The following is an 18,059-nucleotide window of genomic DNA, read 5'->3' as shown; positions in this document are numbered from 1 at the left end:
AATTTCTAGCGATTAAAGCAAGATTTAAGTCTCCGGGGAAAATATAGTATGATGCAAATCCACAATTCGGGACTGAGAGGATAAGAGTCACCCCAAGAAAAACGCTCTGTTCGTACGGCCCGCCAAAAGCGACCGGGTTCCAAGCTGGACAAGTGGCGCCATCCGTACGGCAAAACGTGAAACGCCGTCGCGTCCTCAAGGAGAGAGCACGCCGTCCACGCCGACCCACCCACGAGGCCCATATGGCACTCAGTTTTTCATTTGTTCGTGTGAAACTCGCTTCATTCGGCCCGTCGAAATCATCGTGAACCCGGATGTCTAAATCCAAGGGCGTGGGACGTATCGTCGTCAACAGCGCCGGTGAGCGAACGCCAACGATCCATCCGCGCAATGTTTCTTTTTTCACGTTTCAACGGTCCGTTTCCACGGCAGCGAAGGACGGCGAGAGCGGAGGAGCGGGTGGTGGTGTGTCCGCTCTGTTTCGTAACAATGTCCGCCGCATCCGTCGTCGCTTGAAAAACTCGACGGCTCTCGCCACCTTCTCGTTCGGATCTCGAACCAGACCGCCAGCGTCAAATGGTAACGTTGGTAACGTTGAAACGAATCCGGTGCGGAAGACAGCGCATTCAGACAGCGCGCGCGGCGTTATTCCCCACTGCCGCCCGTGTTTATGCTTTGCGTGGTTCTGTTTTCTTAACGCGGCCGCAGTGGCGTTTAAATCCGGACGGTGCACTAGCTGGCGCCGCCAGTAGAGCACGCCACACTTGCCGTTTCCGGGACCGAAAGCGAGTTTTCTCTTTTGCTGCGGCGCCGTTGCACCGGTCTCGATCTTCATCGGGCGGATCTGGCGACCTTGTTTTTCTGATGAGCTGCTGAGTAAGTAGACACGTCCGTCGGTGCATTAATTGCGTCCTGCCGCTCGCGCAGTTTCCCGTCGGAGAGTAGGCCAAGGCGAACGACTGCTATAGTTAAAGCCGGGCGGAACGTTTTTCACGTTGCTGCGTTTGTGGGGAACGGCGGTGTTTGCAGGAAGCTGGGGTGCTAGCTTGTATGCATAAAGAACGAGCCGCTGCGTGAAGACGCCCCGTTGCGTAACGTGCCGCAGTGTGCAGTTGTTTCCCTGAAAAGAAAAAAAAGTAACGCTTAGTTTGTACGAAGTTTCACAGTAGGCGAGCTGGGTGCAGTCTTTAAAGCTCCATCAACTGCAGTTAAGCTGGAGCGTATATGTATTCCCAAATGAAAATACCTAATATTTTTTCTAGCTGGATTATTGAACCAGAATTTTTTTTCTAGATAGAAATAGGCAGAATTTCTAGCTAGAAATTCAGTTTCTCCCTCATGTCTAGCTGGATTGAAATTTTGTTTCGGCATTCGTCACTCCAGCTAGAAGTAAAAAAAACCTGCAAGCTGGAAGTAATCGTCTCTAGTTAGACCAAGAATTATTCTAGTTAGAAGCTGTCGATTATAGCTACAATCTATAATATAGTCAGAAATGAAGCTGGAAATTATGATTTCTTTCTAGAAATGCTCTTTCCATTTTCACGGGGGACATACGTGTTGCTAAAACGTCACTAATTATTTGATCGTGGTTTTATCAAATGTTTACGTTGTCTACTTCTGCTAACTTATTTATAAATTTACAAATAAAAATATGTGCCAGCGACATTGCATGCACCTTCAGTTGGGCATTGTTCTGACACCTTAAAGCTCGCAAGGTGCATTGACATTTAAGCTTTAAAACGAATGGCTAATTGTGGAGCGCGTCTGCAGAAACATGTTGCTTCAAAGAAAATCTTTTGATTCCGATGCTAAGGCGAGTAAGTCATGCAAATTCAAGAGTTGAGGCTTCTGAGAATTGCAAAAACTGTTGCAGATGTTTTTTGATTGATTCACGCACACTAGCACAACACACAACTTCACGCTCTGGATTATAGCCATTTGTACAGTAGTGACTCGACTACAAAGATACGTTGAGTGGAGACCTTTCTACGAAGACGTAGTCAGAGAAACTGAAAAACTCGTTGCAGTGATCATCAACTTCTTTTAATAGAGGGACTGTGAAACATTGTGTAACAGGGCTCACAAATGCGTTTAAATGTCGGGGCTCAGTTGTTCTGGTTGGGTATGCTCGTGGCGTCATACTGGACATTTTATTTAGCTCGTTGCGCAGTGTAGCTGGCCTAACAGGTGTCATGTTGTGGCACATTAGTTGTTCCAGTGTGACGAATCCTATTGGGATCCTATTGCAGTCAGGTTCCTTATTGTGTTTCCGTATTCTGCTCTGTATTGTGCTATTGCAGTCAGAATGCGATCATTGTTCTGATGGAGGCAAAAAGCAAAAACGTGTGTACAAGATTTCGGCACACGTTTAGGATCCCCAGGTGGTCAAAATTAATCCAGAGCCCTCCACTACGGCGCGTCTCATTGCCTCCGTTGCGTCGACGCGTTAAACCTACAATCAATGCGACCGTTCGACCATTGATGAGGATGGTTGTCTTTACGAAAAGAACTTATGAGAACTGGTTTGCCGGCTAATGATCTTTGCATTGCTAGTGTTCAACACTAAATGGGCACAAGTGTCAGAGAGGCAAATTTGTAATAATTTCTTCAAGTGCAGGGCACTGAGTCTGAATTACCCCATAACAATTGTGTGTTCTCTTCCCTCCATTTCTTTCTGTCATTGCAGTTGCATGCTGAGTACAAGAGGAACTTTGCGTGGCAGTCAGGCCATCCGGAACCAGCGGGATATGTTGTCGTGAAGCCGCCAGATGCAACTTGTGAGTCTATCGTCTCTTACCTTGTCCAGTGTGCAAGAGTGGAGCTACTAATGTTCATTATACCATGGTGTAATGTGCAAACATGAGGAGGGAACAACATTGGCTCCTTACGCAGTCATGACATCCGTATTGGTAGGATATCAAATTTTCCCTCCCGGAAGTTGGCTTGTAAGCGATACAAAAGTAAAACTTTTTAATATATGCCCAGCAAAAAACCAAGCTGTTTGCAACATTGCAATCTTGTGAGAACCTATAAATGACTTCTGTCAGTCGTAGTGCCTGGGAACATTATTCATTTCAAAATGTGGCTACAGCAAAGGAAATATTTGTGTACGTACATTGCGAAGTCCCTCTATCTTAACTTTCTCGTACTTTACATACCTTCCATTTCGAGTAGCGGCTGAAGCCGAAAACAGAAAATGTTTACGTGTAAGCTTGTCTGTGCTGTCAGTGGAACAACCCAGCGTCTGGCCTTGAAGGAGTAAGAGTTCTGTATTTTCAGATGTTGAAATCGAGATTGTCCACACATTTACGTCTTGCTGCCTGACTGAGAGTGCAGTGTGGGTGATTACATGCAGAGACTTGATATCGAGTACCCTCAGTCATCTTTGTCAGAAAGAAGACAAATGTGAGCTATGCTCTGGATATCTCGCTTCAAGAGAAAAAAACTTGTTGTGGCTACAAGCTGTGCACTCACTGGAGTGGTGCGAAAACGGGATATCAGTTTTCCCGTAATCATTGATGTTTCACTTGCTGCCTCTCGTGTGATAAGACTTGCTTTCTCGTTCCTCAGGAAATGTAGGTCAAATTCTTAGCTGTGCCAGGAAAAAAAAAAAAAGTAGTTTTTGGACACACGCTGAAAACTATTGCAATAAAAAAAGTAAAAAAGTTTTAGATTCGAACCTGGTGCATTCCTAAACTTAAAGCATGGTAGCAGTGCTTCTACAAGGTATTTCAAGCATTCTGTATCTTCTGTGTATGTTGACCTGCTCAATCTTCGTACCTTTACTCTCATGCCTTCTCATCCACTGACATGATAATGGAAGCGAAGCGAGTTTTGTAGTCTTGTTGAGAAGAAGGCGAAGAAACTTTATAAATGCATTTTTAAACTCTCTCACATTCATGGTGAAAGGAGGGAAACACAAAGGCCGGGAGCAAATACCTTTGTTTATATTAAAACTTTTATCATTTGTCTCTTAACTTTCACTCTCTTTGTTCGCTCCGCTCACTTTATTGGGTCTCGCACCTGTCATTTGGAATAGTCCAGTCTGCAAAAATGCAAGGGCATGTTGTCAGTGAAGGTGCCTTGTGGGGAGGGCGGCCGTTGCTTCTTTTTAAGCCACATCCAACCTCCTTCGGTCTTCCTGTGTTTGTTGCATTCCTGTCTGAGAAGTTCTCCCGGTGTCACGCCTGAGCGGACGGCGCCATCGGCGCATGCATTCGGCAAGGAGAATGGCCTCTGCGACACAATAGGGCTTTCAAGGAAAAGGAGCAGCGTGTTTTGGAAGCCGGTATATCTAGCGGAAGTGTCGCCTCTTCGTGCGAAACATACTATCTGGCGGAAAAATCTAGTTGCAGGGCTAAGAGGGTTGTAAATATCTATCCTTGCAGCAGACAGGTGCAAAAACAAGTATGTGTGAGGTATACCTGTGCTACACGGCTGTTTCAAAGACCCTCTGAGGGCTTTCGAACCAATTGTCTATCGAGTGCTGCATTGTAAATACATAGGGCAAAGACATGATCGTTCAACTGTTAATTACAAAAACTTTGGGGCGTTTAGCGTTTTGCTGAAGCTATGCAAGTGACCCCCCCCTCCCCCCCCAAAAAAATCGCGCTATATTTTCAATTATTCCTTATGTCAGAATAGTCTAAATACCCCATTGAAAAAAATTGTGTTTTGTATATCAAATTTTTTATTGCATTGAACCGCTGTGTGATCTACATCAAGTTTGATGTTTCAGTACGTGGCTTTGTTCAGAACTTAATAGCGTGCTGAAGTGAAGTATGGTAGTGATGAGAAAAATTGTTGTCAATATGTGTCAGCATCCTTAAAAAAAAAAAAAAAAAAAAAAAAAGAGTGAAAACAGAAGTAAGTTAGGTTTTTCAGTGGATACAAGTATGGTGTGAACAAACCTAAAATTTGGTTCAGAAGTATGTTGAGACACAACTAATGGAAATGAATTGAAAAATTGTTATTTGAAAACAATGCAAAGAGAACCGGTTCATCGTAAGATTGTGACAGAAAAAAAAGGTAATAAAGCGACAAAGTGCTAAAAAATTTTAGGCTTTTTCCTGTGCTAAAGCTTATGTTCTTAAAAACTGTGCTGGGGTACTTTGGAATGCCACTTACGTTAGTGGAAGTGAACTCAACAGCATCGTTAACTGACAAAGTCAATGCCGAGCAAATTTCGGCTCGGTGCCTAGCAAGCTCTGGTGCCAAGGGTTGGCTTTTGCTTCAGTACTAAGTGTAAAAACCACAGGAGGCAAAATAAAAATAGTGCCCATCGAGATCCCCAGGTGGGCTGAGAGCCGTTATTCATGCATCAACCAGCTGTTTCCTCATTGTCCTTCAGATATGATGAAACTCGAAACGTGCTCCAGTTCTAAATCTGCTTTCAGACATGACGAAACTTGAAACGCGCTCCACTTCTAAATCTGCCATCCTGTCATAATGTGTCTGAACAATTTAATTTGTGCTCCCATTTCCGGCGACCGGATTTTTTTTGGTTTCTTTTAATTTCGGTATTTATGATAGTCCCAAGCTTATCCCAATCGCCGAGCATTGTGGATTAAATTCCGGTCTCGTCATCCGGCGCTACATGAAAGTGACAGCACTTCCACTGCGACGCGATGCACGTGGGCACACGCACGCACTTTCTCTCTCGTCCCTTTGTTTCCCGCTGCTCAATTGTTGCGCGGCAGACGATGGGCTGCCATCAGTCACGCTCGGCTTGGCTTGACGGGTGTGCCCCCCTTCCCGCTGTTGCCTGCGCGGCTCGTCTGTACGAGACGTTAGTGTCGCGGGTGTCTATCTGCCGCGTCCCACTGTGTTTAATGTCTCGTGGCTAGCGCGCACTGCGAGCTCTCGTGTCCGGTTCAGCTGGTCGGTCGGAAGCCATGGATTTTCTCAGGAAAGGTGTGTGTGCCTCCATTTCTGGTTCAGCTGCTCTGGCTTTGGCTTTGTGCATGCTTTGGAGCTTAATTAAACCACTTCCCCCTCCCACTCCTCTTTCCTACTCCCCATTAATGGAATTTTTTCTTGTTTGTTCTTTGCTGGTAATTCTGTTAACTTGGTCAAAATAGCTTTGAGATCATGAATTTTCTTTTCAGAAGAGGTGCTCTTATTGGCTTTTGGCTTGGCTTCTGACTTGTCCCGGGCTTACTTCCCAGTATTTCACGTTTGGGTACTGCTAAATTTAAGTTTGTTTGCCCATCTCTGGCATACAGTATGCAGGACTATAAATTGACTGTTGCTCTGTTGCCCTAGGTTGCTGTTTAGGATTGAAGCAGTCATAGGTTAGGATTGATAAATTGAAGCAGTCATAAATATAGGTACTCGAGGGAATTAGTGCTTTTGAACCACTGGTTGAACAAATGGTTTCAGATGTCTGTGTGTACTGCTCCAGGGCTTCGTACAGTAATTAAATTAGATATTGCGAGACTCGGACAAAGGAGACTTGGGAAATTTGTAGTATGCGTTTTATGAGGACGCAACCTCGACGAGAACCTGTTGTCAAAACGATGATGATGAATGCACGAGACACAGGTGATGAAGAAGATGGTGGTGCTTGCATGTGACATGATCATGATGAGTTGCGAGGTGGGAATGACCAGTTCAGAAGCAGTTTGGAAATGCCGATTATCGTGGCGCTCACAATATTCAATTAAAAGAAAAATGTATTACAATATTAATGCTCGAATAAAAGCATTCACATGTTTTTAATGATATATGTCAACCATCTTTGACCAATCAAATTGAATTTTTTTGTTTGCATGACACACTAAAATATGATGCTCAAATATTTGTCTAGAATGACTTGTTGCAATAGTTTGCTATCTGAAGGCATAGTCAAGTGAGGGTAGCAAAATTTTTTGTGCCTTGAGTGAGAGACAATATGCGTACAGTTTCTTGTTTCTAAATGCATGAGTTTATTTTTATTGAAACACGTCAAGGCACTTTTTTTTATCTCAACGGGCCATGTGTCAATTGCTTCACCTGTTAAAATCATGTGTCGTCAACATCTATTAATACTGATGAATATTTGAAATTTGGTGTGAAATAAAATATTGTTAGAGAAAAGAATGGGCTCCAGAGCTGAACCCTGGAGTACCCCGGCTAACACTGTGGTTCAGAAATTAAGTTGTAATTGCTATGCTGTCTCTTCAGCCCAATGAACAGCAGGTGGCACAACATTACATCTAAGGCCATATTCGTAAAGCTTGCTTAATAATACTAACAGTGTAAAAAGACCTTATTTCTTCTAGATACCAAGCTACAGTTATGCTGTCCTTACAAAAAGCTTAGTAGTGTTAATTTACATCAAGAATTGCTGTAAATTAATTGCTGTAATGGCATAAAACTATACTGTGTTCACTGAGAGCAGCATTATTATACTTGCTGTACTTGCACAAGGGATCGTGAAAAATTTTTCTTCTTCTTTGCACAATGATTGCACATCAAACGTGCATAGCACCAAGGGAGGACATGAGAGATGCAGGCAGCATAGGAAGAAAATTTCCTGTCTTTGTCATCGCTTGTCAACTTATCGCTTGCCAACTCATGGAAGCATTTCGGTCCGTGGAAATCTTAGTGCATTTTTACTGTGGAGCAGTACATGTCTAACCCCCGAGTTTTCATACCGGTGAAGCCGATTTACTCGGCACCGCTCAGGCACTCCTCCCCGCCACCACCGACCCCCTCCTTTACAACTTATTTCCCTCACCACCACCTATGCCTCTTTCACAGGTTGCACAATCGGCTGACAACGGTGATAGCGCCGTTATCAGATGATTGTAGAGAATCGACAGAAGCGCGAATGGGCGTTAAAACGATGGGAAGCCGAACATGTAGCCACCTCTGTTGCCGCATCATATTCTACCTGGTGTAGTAACTGTGAATCCCTTCCAGATGAAGCGAAACTTGCCCGCTTGGAACCCCGACCTGAGCTTATAATTATTCACCTTGAAAGGCTTTCCGAGTGTTTTTTTTTTCTGATGTATTTCACGTATAGGTATGCACCCATCACAGGTTGGTTTGTGTGTACATGGTTTGGGGGTGGAAAGAGGGGGGCGTGCATGCACGGCTAGGCTTCACACTTCTACCGATGACATGCTTGTTGTGCTGGTTTCAGATTTAACTCTCGTTACCGCAGGAAAATTGACCGATTTTTAGGGGTCCAAGAAAACATAATTTTTCTGCTAAAAAATTGGTTAGGTACTAATTACAGGAACACAAAATGCAGATTATATAACGGCCTTTCCAATAACACCAGTTTTTTAAATGTTTTCATATATCATAGTTGCCAAAAAAATGTCAAAATCAAAATTTTTGTCAAAATGTCGAAAAAAAAAATGATAAAAAAGGAGTTGTGTGTAACAAACCACTGGTAGTGGAAAAAAAATTAGAATATACATTTTGTAGGGAAACATTTCAAAAACACGCCCTAGAAAAAGTGTCGACGTGCGCGGAACAGTTTTTGAGATATAAAAAAAATGTTAGCAAGCGCGGTGCTCGTGTCATGCGGTGAAGCCCAACTTCCAATTCAAAATGTGCAATTTCGGGTGGTACCATGGAAGAAATTTGCTGGTTTAATATTATCAGAGGCACCAATTTGCCCCCACATAAAGTAAAAACATCTTTTCAATGACTGACTTTGCATGTACAGCCAGCACAATATTTGGGACAAGTACGCGATGCGGAAAAACATGCATGAAGTTGAAAACGGAACTCCGTGGTTGATACTTGTTTACATTCACGGTCAGTTATCTCTCAAGACATAAAGTTGAGCTTTATTATCATCTTCTGACTCGAAATTTTAGCCTTGCTTGCAGGAATGAGGTGCGGTGCACTAGAATCGTGCCCTGCAAACTTTGGCCGAGTAGCTGTCGCACGATAAAAAAGATCAGCACAACGAGCCTCCTTTATTGCAGCGCCACCTAACATTTTTGAAATGAAACAGTACAAAAACTTATCAAAGACTCCGTCTGAATAGACAGTTCAACTAAGCAGCAACACTAGACCCCGGGAGATACCCTCGTATGGAAATGAAACTGGAAGGCGAACAGCTGGCAGTGTGTAAGGCCGGTTTGAAGCGCTGTCCTCGTCGTAACGGATATCTGGCGACTGGGTGTGATCTTTTTACTTGTATCTGAACTTCTTATCGCAGAAATCGGGTTAGGGTTCGGTGAAATCAGGAGCAGCATGGTTTGTTCGAGGATCAGTCGTGGACGCTCAAGGCATCATGGCAGGTAGCCTTGAAGTTGGGTAACTGTGTAGTAGCGCTATATATAAATTTCGCGGTGCAGAACCGGAACCGAAACTGTTGTAAACTGTTCGCAATGGTCCTGGGGTAAGTAGAACTACCCCGCAGCTTAGAACAATGTCTGCAAAGGCAATAAAACTGCCTAAAATCATAAAGTAGCTTTGCAAACAGGCACTGCTTGACATTTTCAGCCAAGTTCTGGGATTATTACTGTCAGAGTGCAAACCTGACAATTGAAAATCGTTTGCGGGTTCATCATTCATGCCCTGATAACAAAAAAACAAGCGCGATGCAGAATAATTATGAGTGGCACACATTCTGCATTGGTAGCAGTGACACGCGATGACCACGCCCCTTTTTCACACTGGTGATTCAAACGCATGTCAAAAATCATGTTTTTGTTGCAAAAATGAAAACATTTTCTGATCTAACTCCAAACAGCTTTACTTGTTCGAGCAACACTTGGAACACTTTGAAAAGGTGCTCCGAAAGTATCGTTCTAATTGAACGATTTTGAATAGGCGCCGTAACAGAAGAGTTAAACGCGGAAGTCTCAAGGCTCAATTTTACCTGTCAGCTGTCCTCCGTTGTCGAGCGGTTTGGGTTTGGGCTGATGTGTTACACAAGCAGTAAGATGTCTACGTTGCTGGACGAAAAATAAAGCTCAAGTCCTTCCAGGTTGTAACATGCTATGGGAAGGATGCATATCCTTAGCTCGGAGAAAGAAGAGCGGGATTCGAAGGAGCGTTGGCCCGAACAGAAGCGTGAATGGGCGCGAAAATAATGGAAGGCTGCCGCCGCCACAGTTGCCATCGCAAGTTCCAGCTCATCGAGTAGCAGCGAATTCCTCCCATATGAACAGCAATTTGTCCGCTCGTCACACCAACGTGAGCAAATATTTCTTGTTTAGCTTGAACGGCTTTCAGAGCGACATTTTTGACGGCGTCATTCATTTCTAAGCATGCGCACATTATTGGTTGCCAGTTTATACTCGCACGAAATGGTAGTTGAAGGATGTGGGGAGGCGGGGTGGGGCGTGTAAGCTCAGCTATAGGTTTCATGCCTTCACTGATGACATGTCCGTTGTGTTTGCGGGAGATTTAAGCATGGATGTCAAACGGTCCGATGCGACCTGTCCGTGTTTGAGCAAATTGGGTTGGATTATTACATAAACAGCAAGATGCCTACGACACCAGAGGCAAAAAGACAGCTCAATATTTGGCGACTAGAATGGAGCTAGAGTCCTTTCAAGTTTCATTCAGCTAATTGGCTAAAAAGTAAGCTCAATTGCAAATTACAAACATATTTTTTTTGTTCCATGCTGTCTGTGGACTGCGTCCAGCTTTGCAGGTCCTACTCCTTCACCGAGTAAAAGGGCAATAATTTTTTTTTATTTGATTTCATCTTTTCGTGTTTCCCTTGACAGTAGTGGATACGAATCTTGTCGTTACCGAATCTTCGACTGGCAGTGTGGTTGCCATGCTCCAAAGCACACGTAGCACATTTTGACATTGCTTGTCTCGCTACGCAAGCTTCAAGGCTGGCTTCAAGTTGGAAGCTGTTGAGTGTGCTCTGGAGCGTGGCGGCCGTGCTTCCAACTGACACTTGACACTTTGGCAATGACAAGATCAGCATCCGCTGCTGGCAAGGGCAACAGGAAAAACTGAAGGCAGCTCCTAACAAAGTGCGCCAGGAATTTTGTGCAACTTCTGCGGATGGATGAGTGACAAGTTGGCGAATGGCGCCAGAGTGGGAAACCTTGCACCTGTGTGCACGCAAACATACACACTGTGGGCCTGCTCTCTACGGCATGCCAAGGAATGAGGCACACTGCGGTTGCGTGAAAGAACTCTTTACTTACATCACCTCGCTGTCGCCCCTCCGGGCATACACACGCACACACCACCAAAACTCCCAGCGTCTCGAGTCTCAGTCCCCGCGTGCGGTTCTTCTGCACCACCGCCCGCTCCTTCACCTCGCTGCCCGCTGCCCGTGGTGTCCGCCAGCGCCATCCCTCGGGTGCCGACGTCCCCAAGTCTTGCGGCCCGGTGGCCGCATGGAAGGCGAGGAGGGTGAGGGAAGGGAGCCCATGGTGAGGGGCTCCAGCAACACCCTTTAGGCCAGAAGGTGTCGTGCCAAGGCGCTCCCCACAACACACAGAAACACAATGGCACTAATACTTTAGGAAAATGGAAAGTGAGATCCAAGGAAAAGAAAGATGCCACTCAGGTACTGGATGGGTCAGTGCAAGAGACGGGAAGTGCAGGAACAAGAACCCGAGGGGATCGGCGATTTTGTTGCGGTTGTTATTCTAAATAGTTAGTCTTACCCTTGACCTGTAAATAGACTTACTCCCTTGTATCAACTGCCTCATAGCAATGGGGTAAGAGTGCTGGTTTGCTGGGTACTCCACTACGGACGATGGAACTGTTTGAACTTCATTGAATCTGCCGCTTGGCTTAATGTACTCTTACCATCCAGATTCAGTAGGACCCTGAATAAAAGAAGTCAGTCAATGGGGCTCCAAAACTGCCAGCACCATGAATAATGGGCTTATGCCATTAAAGTTGGTGAAGGCATTGATGGGTAAGCAAATACAATCAATCACTGGGATGCTGCTGCACAACTGGTGAATGTTGTCATCTTCTTGGCTGTGATAGCTCATATGTAATTTGAGAAGCATGAAGGAATGTCGGCTACGTTGGACTTGTTTGTTCAAGACAAGGAGGGAAAGTTTTGGAGTCGATGACATAGAGAAGAAGTGAAAGGCGCAGGCACTATTCTGCTAGTCGAAGTCAAAGTTCGTGGAGCCTATGCTAAATTGCTTCTCGAACTTTGCAGAAGAATGATGGATGCCAAAAGAAGGTGTTGTGGGATGCTCGTTGAAAGGGATTGTAGAAGACCTCTTTAATCTTAAAATAGGCAGGAAGTATATATACAGTCTGTCCCAGATGTGATCCAGTGTTGTTGCAAGTTTGAAGCCCTGAAAACTTGGTGTATAACAGCCAAGCTTGGAGGTCGCGCTAACGTGGCAACGGTTGCAAATGCTGAGGTTACTCGCGTGGCGGACCTTCCACTTTTGATGCGACAGATCATCTGCGAAGAACTGAGCTATGATGTGCTCCAGCACTGGCTGCTTGCTGCAAGATGAATTAATCAGTGGGACATCGCTTATACAACAATCAAAACCACAGGCTTGGTGGCCTTCTGAGGCATGTTTGATCCTACACACTTGTATAGGGGAGCCACCCCCTATAAGGTGGAGCAGTCCTAGTAGTCGCACATCGATTACCCTTGTCAACATGACTACAGCAAGCTTAGTCTGTATCAACACGGTGATAACGGCTTGGACAGTATCGAAGCAGCCACAACACAGGTCTTTGTCATTCAAAGTGAGTCACCTGCGTGTGACTGATGGCCACTGGCTGCAGACAACTCTAGGTTTTGCAAGCGTCAACCATCAAGAGACAATGTGGTTTTGACATTTTTCATGCCTATGACCCAAAGATACATAACCCGGTAGCCTTGTGGTTCCTTTTCCACTGACAATTTTTAGCTGGGCAGCTTTTGCGACTGTTGCCCTGCACATGGCCAAAGTGTGACCCTGTCAACAGTGGGTCATCGTTGTTCCCCATCGACGCGGTGCCTGTATAGAGACCGGACAGCCATTGTATGGCGCCACCATCGCTTCAGTGAACTGCACCACCTGTGGTGAACCGCTTGTCAGTAGAATGCCGGTGGCGGTCAGTGCAGCGTACTTGTGCATGGCTTTCTGTCGTTCTGCTGCGTTGTAGCTTGCAAATCCTAGATAACCACAAGGACTTTTCCAGATTGGTAAATCTTGAGAGTGGAGGCGACCTTTACGAAGCATTCCATGGGTATGATTTACACCCATACTCTGTAATTGCAAATCTCAGACGACGCTCAACGCGCAAAGCTGGAAGTCGAGTTGGAAGTGCAAGTTGGTTCATTTGCGCAAATTTTTCATGTATTGTTGTTGCCTGCGTGCAGTTTGGCACATCGAGGAACATATTGCAGCTAAATGCTCCTGCAAACCGGGGATGGGCAGCTGATCTGCGTGAGCAGCTGCCAGGAAAGGCAGTTGCGCTGGCCTTGGGAAGTTGATGAAAAAACAGCGTTGTGCACAAGCGAAATACAAAGTTGGGGGGGGGTACCTTCTGAGATTTTAAGATTTACCCTAAAAGAAAAATGCAGAGGGACAACACTATGTAATCTCATTACTGAGGGTAGAAACATGGTTAATTTCACAGAAATTCTTTATAAGAGCCAGTGGGAATTTTTGGGATAAATACCGAGCGACAGGAGAAAGTTATTGCTTGATGTTGTCGCTTTATGCCTGTAATAAGACTTGGTTGCTGGCTAGTGGGTGAATGGTTTTTCAAAAATAAATTACTGCGGGGCTGAAGGACGAGAGAGAGGAGGGTGCCGAAAACCTGCCTTCAGTTTCTCAATTGGATGCTGTGGTCGTGTTTATTTACCATAAGCTGCCACCCACGCTTGAATGAATAGAAACTCCGTCCCTTGCGCTACAGTAAAACCGCCGTCACAAAAGTTGTAGGGCCAAATAAAGCTCATGGCTTAAAAAACGTTCACATAAATTTTTGAGAATTGTCTATTGATGCATAAAAATTCTTATGCCATTTTTCCAGTCCACTAAATTTGCGTTTTCTCGGGGGCATTAAATGCCTAAATCCTGACAGCTAATCATGTGAGAGCACTGGATCGGAATACACATTGATTTTGTCAGTTATTCTCAGTTCTCTTTTTTGTTCTTAGACACTCATGCAAGCACACGATTACATAGAACTGGGATTTATTATTAATTTTCAATAAATTTTTATTTTTTCACTTTTCCTGCGACAAACGGTGGCTGCCAGATTTGGCAGTCACTATGCAAATTAGATGACTTTTGTTCCGTTTGGTTATATTTTTGTTTTTTTTTCTTTCAAATTTTTACATTTACGCTTATAACAATAAATGTATTGGCAAGGCATTACACGGTTTGCGTTGAAATACTCCCCAGAGAATGCTTTCGCATTAAAAACACAGGTTGACATTAACACTCTGCCACATTTTTTAACGCCTTCGTTGTCTATCGGTGCCAGCCTTAATTTCACGGAGGTGGTAAAATGGGGAGGGGGGAGGGTTTGTAGGTTGGGCTGTTGGGTGGTTGAATTACTTTGACTCTCAATAAAATGACCGCTACAACAGCTCCCAGGCTATCATACTGTCACTCATGGAAACAGAAAGCTCAAAGCTTATGGCTACAGAAAGTAATTGTAAATTGCCGTGACTTTTTCATGGCCACACGGTAATCGAATTTGTACGTAAGTGCCTTTCTCTTCAAAGTCCACGTATCGAGTCATCCAACCAATAAGGTATCCAACCGTTAAAGCTTCTGTGGAAACCTTAGTCATTGAAACCAGTGGAAATAATTTAAACTGGTAGAAATGAACACTAAAACTAGTGATTTTATTCGTACTCGAATTGGGTGGAGCCAGATGTACAGAGCCACAAAAAGCGCCTATATTAATGAGACCCATACCAAGCCTCAGAAGCGTGTGACGAGTTTATGTCGCCGTTAGTGCATCTAAAAACCCAGCACGTCTGCCTAGACTTCGTTTCTCCACACATATCCGCTCACGAAACCGCTGAAACAGTAACAGCACTGAAGCAAACACGACAAAAACAATGGAAGGCTGCGTAGTTTAATGCGGCGGCCCATTCCAAGAATGAGGGGAGTGCCGAGTGGTGGCGCCACCCGTCCAGCTGCCCAGTCCCTATACATTACCTCACTCCTACCAGCACAGCCAGCGGTGATCTCGTTGCCAGATAGTCTACGCAAATATACCTCTGCCCATTCATAACTTGAAGGGGAAAGTCAAATTTTTTATCAGTGTTGTGTATGTAGTGGCTTTGGTTGACACTGGAGCCATGCTTCTAGATCGAGACTTGGTCGCAAAGGGATGTTTATGTAGATGCAAGCTGTTCTGTTTCGAGGAGGAGGAAGAGGTGAACCCCTGCATCCTTGTGGCGCATGCATCGTGAACCCTTTACTCACTGGTGAAACATTGGAAGGCAGAGTTTGTTTCCCAGATCAACTCGCAACATGATCTTGGTTATTGACTGGTCGTGCTACCTTCAAATGCAGAACCAGGCAACTCCCTCTTTTAGCAGCACTTTATTTTATATGTTAGCAGAGGAAACACAATGCAATATTAAGTACAGTAGAACCCTGTTTATACGTTCCTGCTTCATGCGATTTTCCGGTTACTACGCTCTCAATTGTGAACACTAAAAATGCCCCATCGTACATTTCTTCCCGGACAGTACGCGTTTCCGGATAGTAAATTTCTCCCTCGCGTTTTTGTTTTTAAACATATCAACGAGGGTCTGCTGTATTTGTTTCTGTTCAGTCTGCTTTGCCAATGCCCGTGACTGCACCCTGTGCGCATGCTGCCTTGTTTGGTGCCCTAGTAGAAGTGGTTTTAGTAAACTACCCATGAAGACAAAATGCTTCTTTGGTTCTTTAAAAAGACTGCTTTGTCATAGTAACAATTATACCAGTGTTATCGCGAACTTTTAACAAACAATCGAGCTTATGCAGAAAACATACAAAGCAGTGGCGACTACCCAGAAACTTTCTGGCAACTTCTCTATGACATCACAGAATCTCGTTCATGGGATTAACGGCCACTGCCCGAAGCCACCGTCGACCGAAGCCACCGCCAAAGTGGGGCCTCTAGTTTGCATTTGATTGCATCACTTGAATGCTAATGTGTAGCTTACACACTGATAACTATTTCTTTAATGCTGGCCCATAATACACTGCTCCTGTCCATATTATGTCATGGTTGCGTGAAATTCGATAGTTTTTCGATATTTCTTCATTCTTTTAGAGTTAAAAAACATATTTCATGGCTGAAATGGAGCTTAGTTATCTACCAAAGGCTAGTTGTATCAAATTGATCAAAGTTGTATTTTGTCTTCCTGTCGTAATATGGACAGGAGTCCATGTTATGTCTCTGTTGCACAAAATTTGAAAGGTCTTCAAATGTTATAGCTGGGTGGGCTACCAAAGTATAGTTCTTTTTTGTCTTCACGGCTCCATTAAGAGGATGCTCTCTTACCTGACAGCACTGTTTTCTTCAACCGCGGTCATCGCTTTTTGTTAGCACTCAACTGCTGGAAGCTAAGTGCCATCCTACGACCTAGTATGAAGCTGGCACTGTTTGAGGAGGATGATAGCGCTTTGGTCGCCAGCATACGCACTGGTGGGCCTTCTACTGACAACTGCATTCCAGGCTCACAAATGCAAGCTCACTACTACACCCCTCTTTCTGTGGTCCATGTCCTGTCAAGCCACACCCTTCAGTTCGACTTCTCATGCGGCAGTATTCGACCCAAAATTCTGACCTAGGTCATTTTCAATCTAATAGGTAGGGTTCTGAAAAAAACCTTAAAGGGTAGGCTCCGTCAAAGTGTCAAGTGATCGCCAACCAGGCCAGTGTTGGTTGGCAGTCCCCAAGTCTTTCGGCTGTGCCACTCAATCTTGCAAAGAAACAGGATGGTGTGTGGAGGTTCTGTGTTGACTTTCAAAAGCTGAATTCGGCAACCGTAAAAGATGTACACCCTGTCCCGAGAATAGGTGATGTTCTTGACTGCCTTCACTTTGCCACTTATTTTTCGTTGATGGACCGGCATTCTGCATCCTGTGTACTGGCAAATTTTTATGGAACTCGCTTACGAGGAGAAAACTTCATTTGGGACTCCTGATAGCTTTTTTGGGTTTTATGTCTTGCTATTCGGCATGTACAATGCAACCTTTTAGAGCTATAAGCATAACCTTAGAAGGCCTTAACTGGAAAATGTGTTTACGCTACCTCGGTGACGTAGTTATTTTTGGCTGCGCATTTGGTGAGTGCAGCACCTGTCTTTATGCCATTCTGGACCCTCTGAAAAGTGTGGGTCTCCCCTCAATTTTCAACAAGTGCTACTCTGATGAACAACTAATTCTGGTTTTCGGCGACCTAGTGGCTTGACTCGCAGATAATTACCTGCAGCAAACAGCTTCAAATATCCGCAAACAGTTCGAGATCTTCATCCTTTTGGCCTCGTTTTTTTGCCCAGGTTTGCAGACTTGTTCGCTTTCTTGGCTTTATTTTTACAAAGCTGTGTGCCTTTCATCTAAACTCCGTAATGCAAAGCGTCCTTTTCCCAACTGAAATTGCTCCTTCCTTGGGGCCCTGTATTTTACCATGTACTTTGACGTGAATAGTTTAGCCCTTTGATGCTCAAAACTTTAATTTTTTTGCTTAAGATTGTGAAAACATTTTTACGGTCTAAAAGAACTTCTGACATCACAAATATGAAGTCAGAAAAAAATTTGGTTCATTATGACGGACACAATGACCTACTGGGCACTGGGAAACACTGGGCACTGGCTGCCCATATACCAGTTAAACAAGAAAGCTACTTCGATCGGCGTGATCTGTGGTTCAAGTGAAGACAATAACGTAAAGTTTGTATCACTATAATTTGTAATAACAACGAAATTGCACAATTTTGCTTACCTCTCGCTAGCCCATTGAGCCACCCGGGCTCGATGTGAGTTGACACGCATAAACAAGACTTTTTTTAGCACGCGGAAGTACGTGCTGCTCTCTCTTCTTTAATTTTTGAAGGTCTGGGAACCTTTGTCTGTCAAGAGATGGTGTTAAATGTCGAAAAAACCACAAAGAGAGAAAAATATTGTTTGAGTTGTTGCTCCTGAGCAACG

At 44.4% G+C, this 18,059-nt stretch overlaps 1 protein-coding gene across 1 annotated transcript in view; it reads left to right on the top strand.

The window, feature by feature from the left end:
• LOC144152479 (uncharacterized) overlaps positions 1 to 18,059 on the top strand; it is a 91,945-nt gene that overhangs the window by 36,672 nt on the left and 37,214 nt on the right. The window contains exon 2 of the mRNA XM_077683752.1: positions 2,687 to 2,777. Coding sequence (XP_077539878.1) covers positions 2,687 to 2,777 — 91 coding nt within the window. The remainder of the gene's footprint in view (positions 1 to 2,686; positions 2,778 to 18,059) is intronic.

This window comes from Haemaphysalis longicornis, unplaced genomic scaffold (assembly GCF_048455015.1).
Source record: "Haemaphysalis longicornis isolate Haplotype H1 unplaced genomic scaffold, Haemaphysalis longicornis Haplotype H1 scaffold_9, whole genome shotgun sequence".
Classification (NCBI taxonomy): Eukaryota; Metazoa; Arthropoda; class Arachnida; order Ixodida; family Ixodidae; genus Haemaphysalis; species Haemaphysalis longicornis.
The sequence above is the reverse complement of the archived record's forward strand: the minus strand, read 5'-3'. Positions and strand labels throughout refer to the sequence as shown.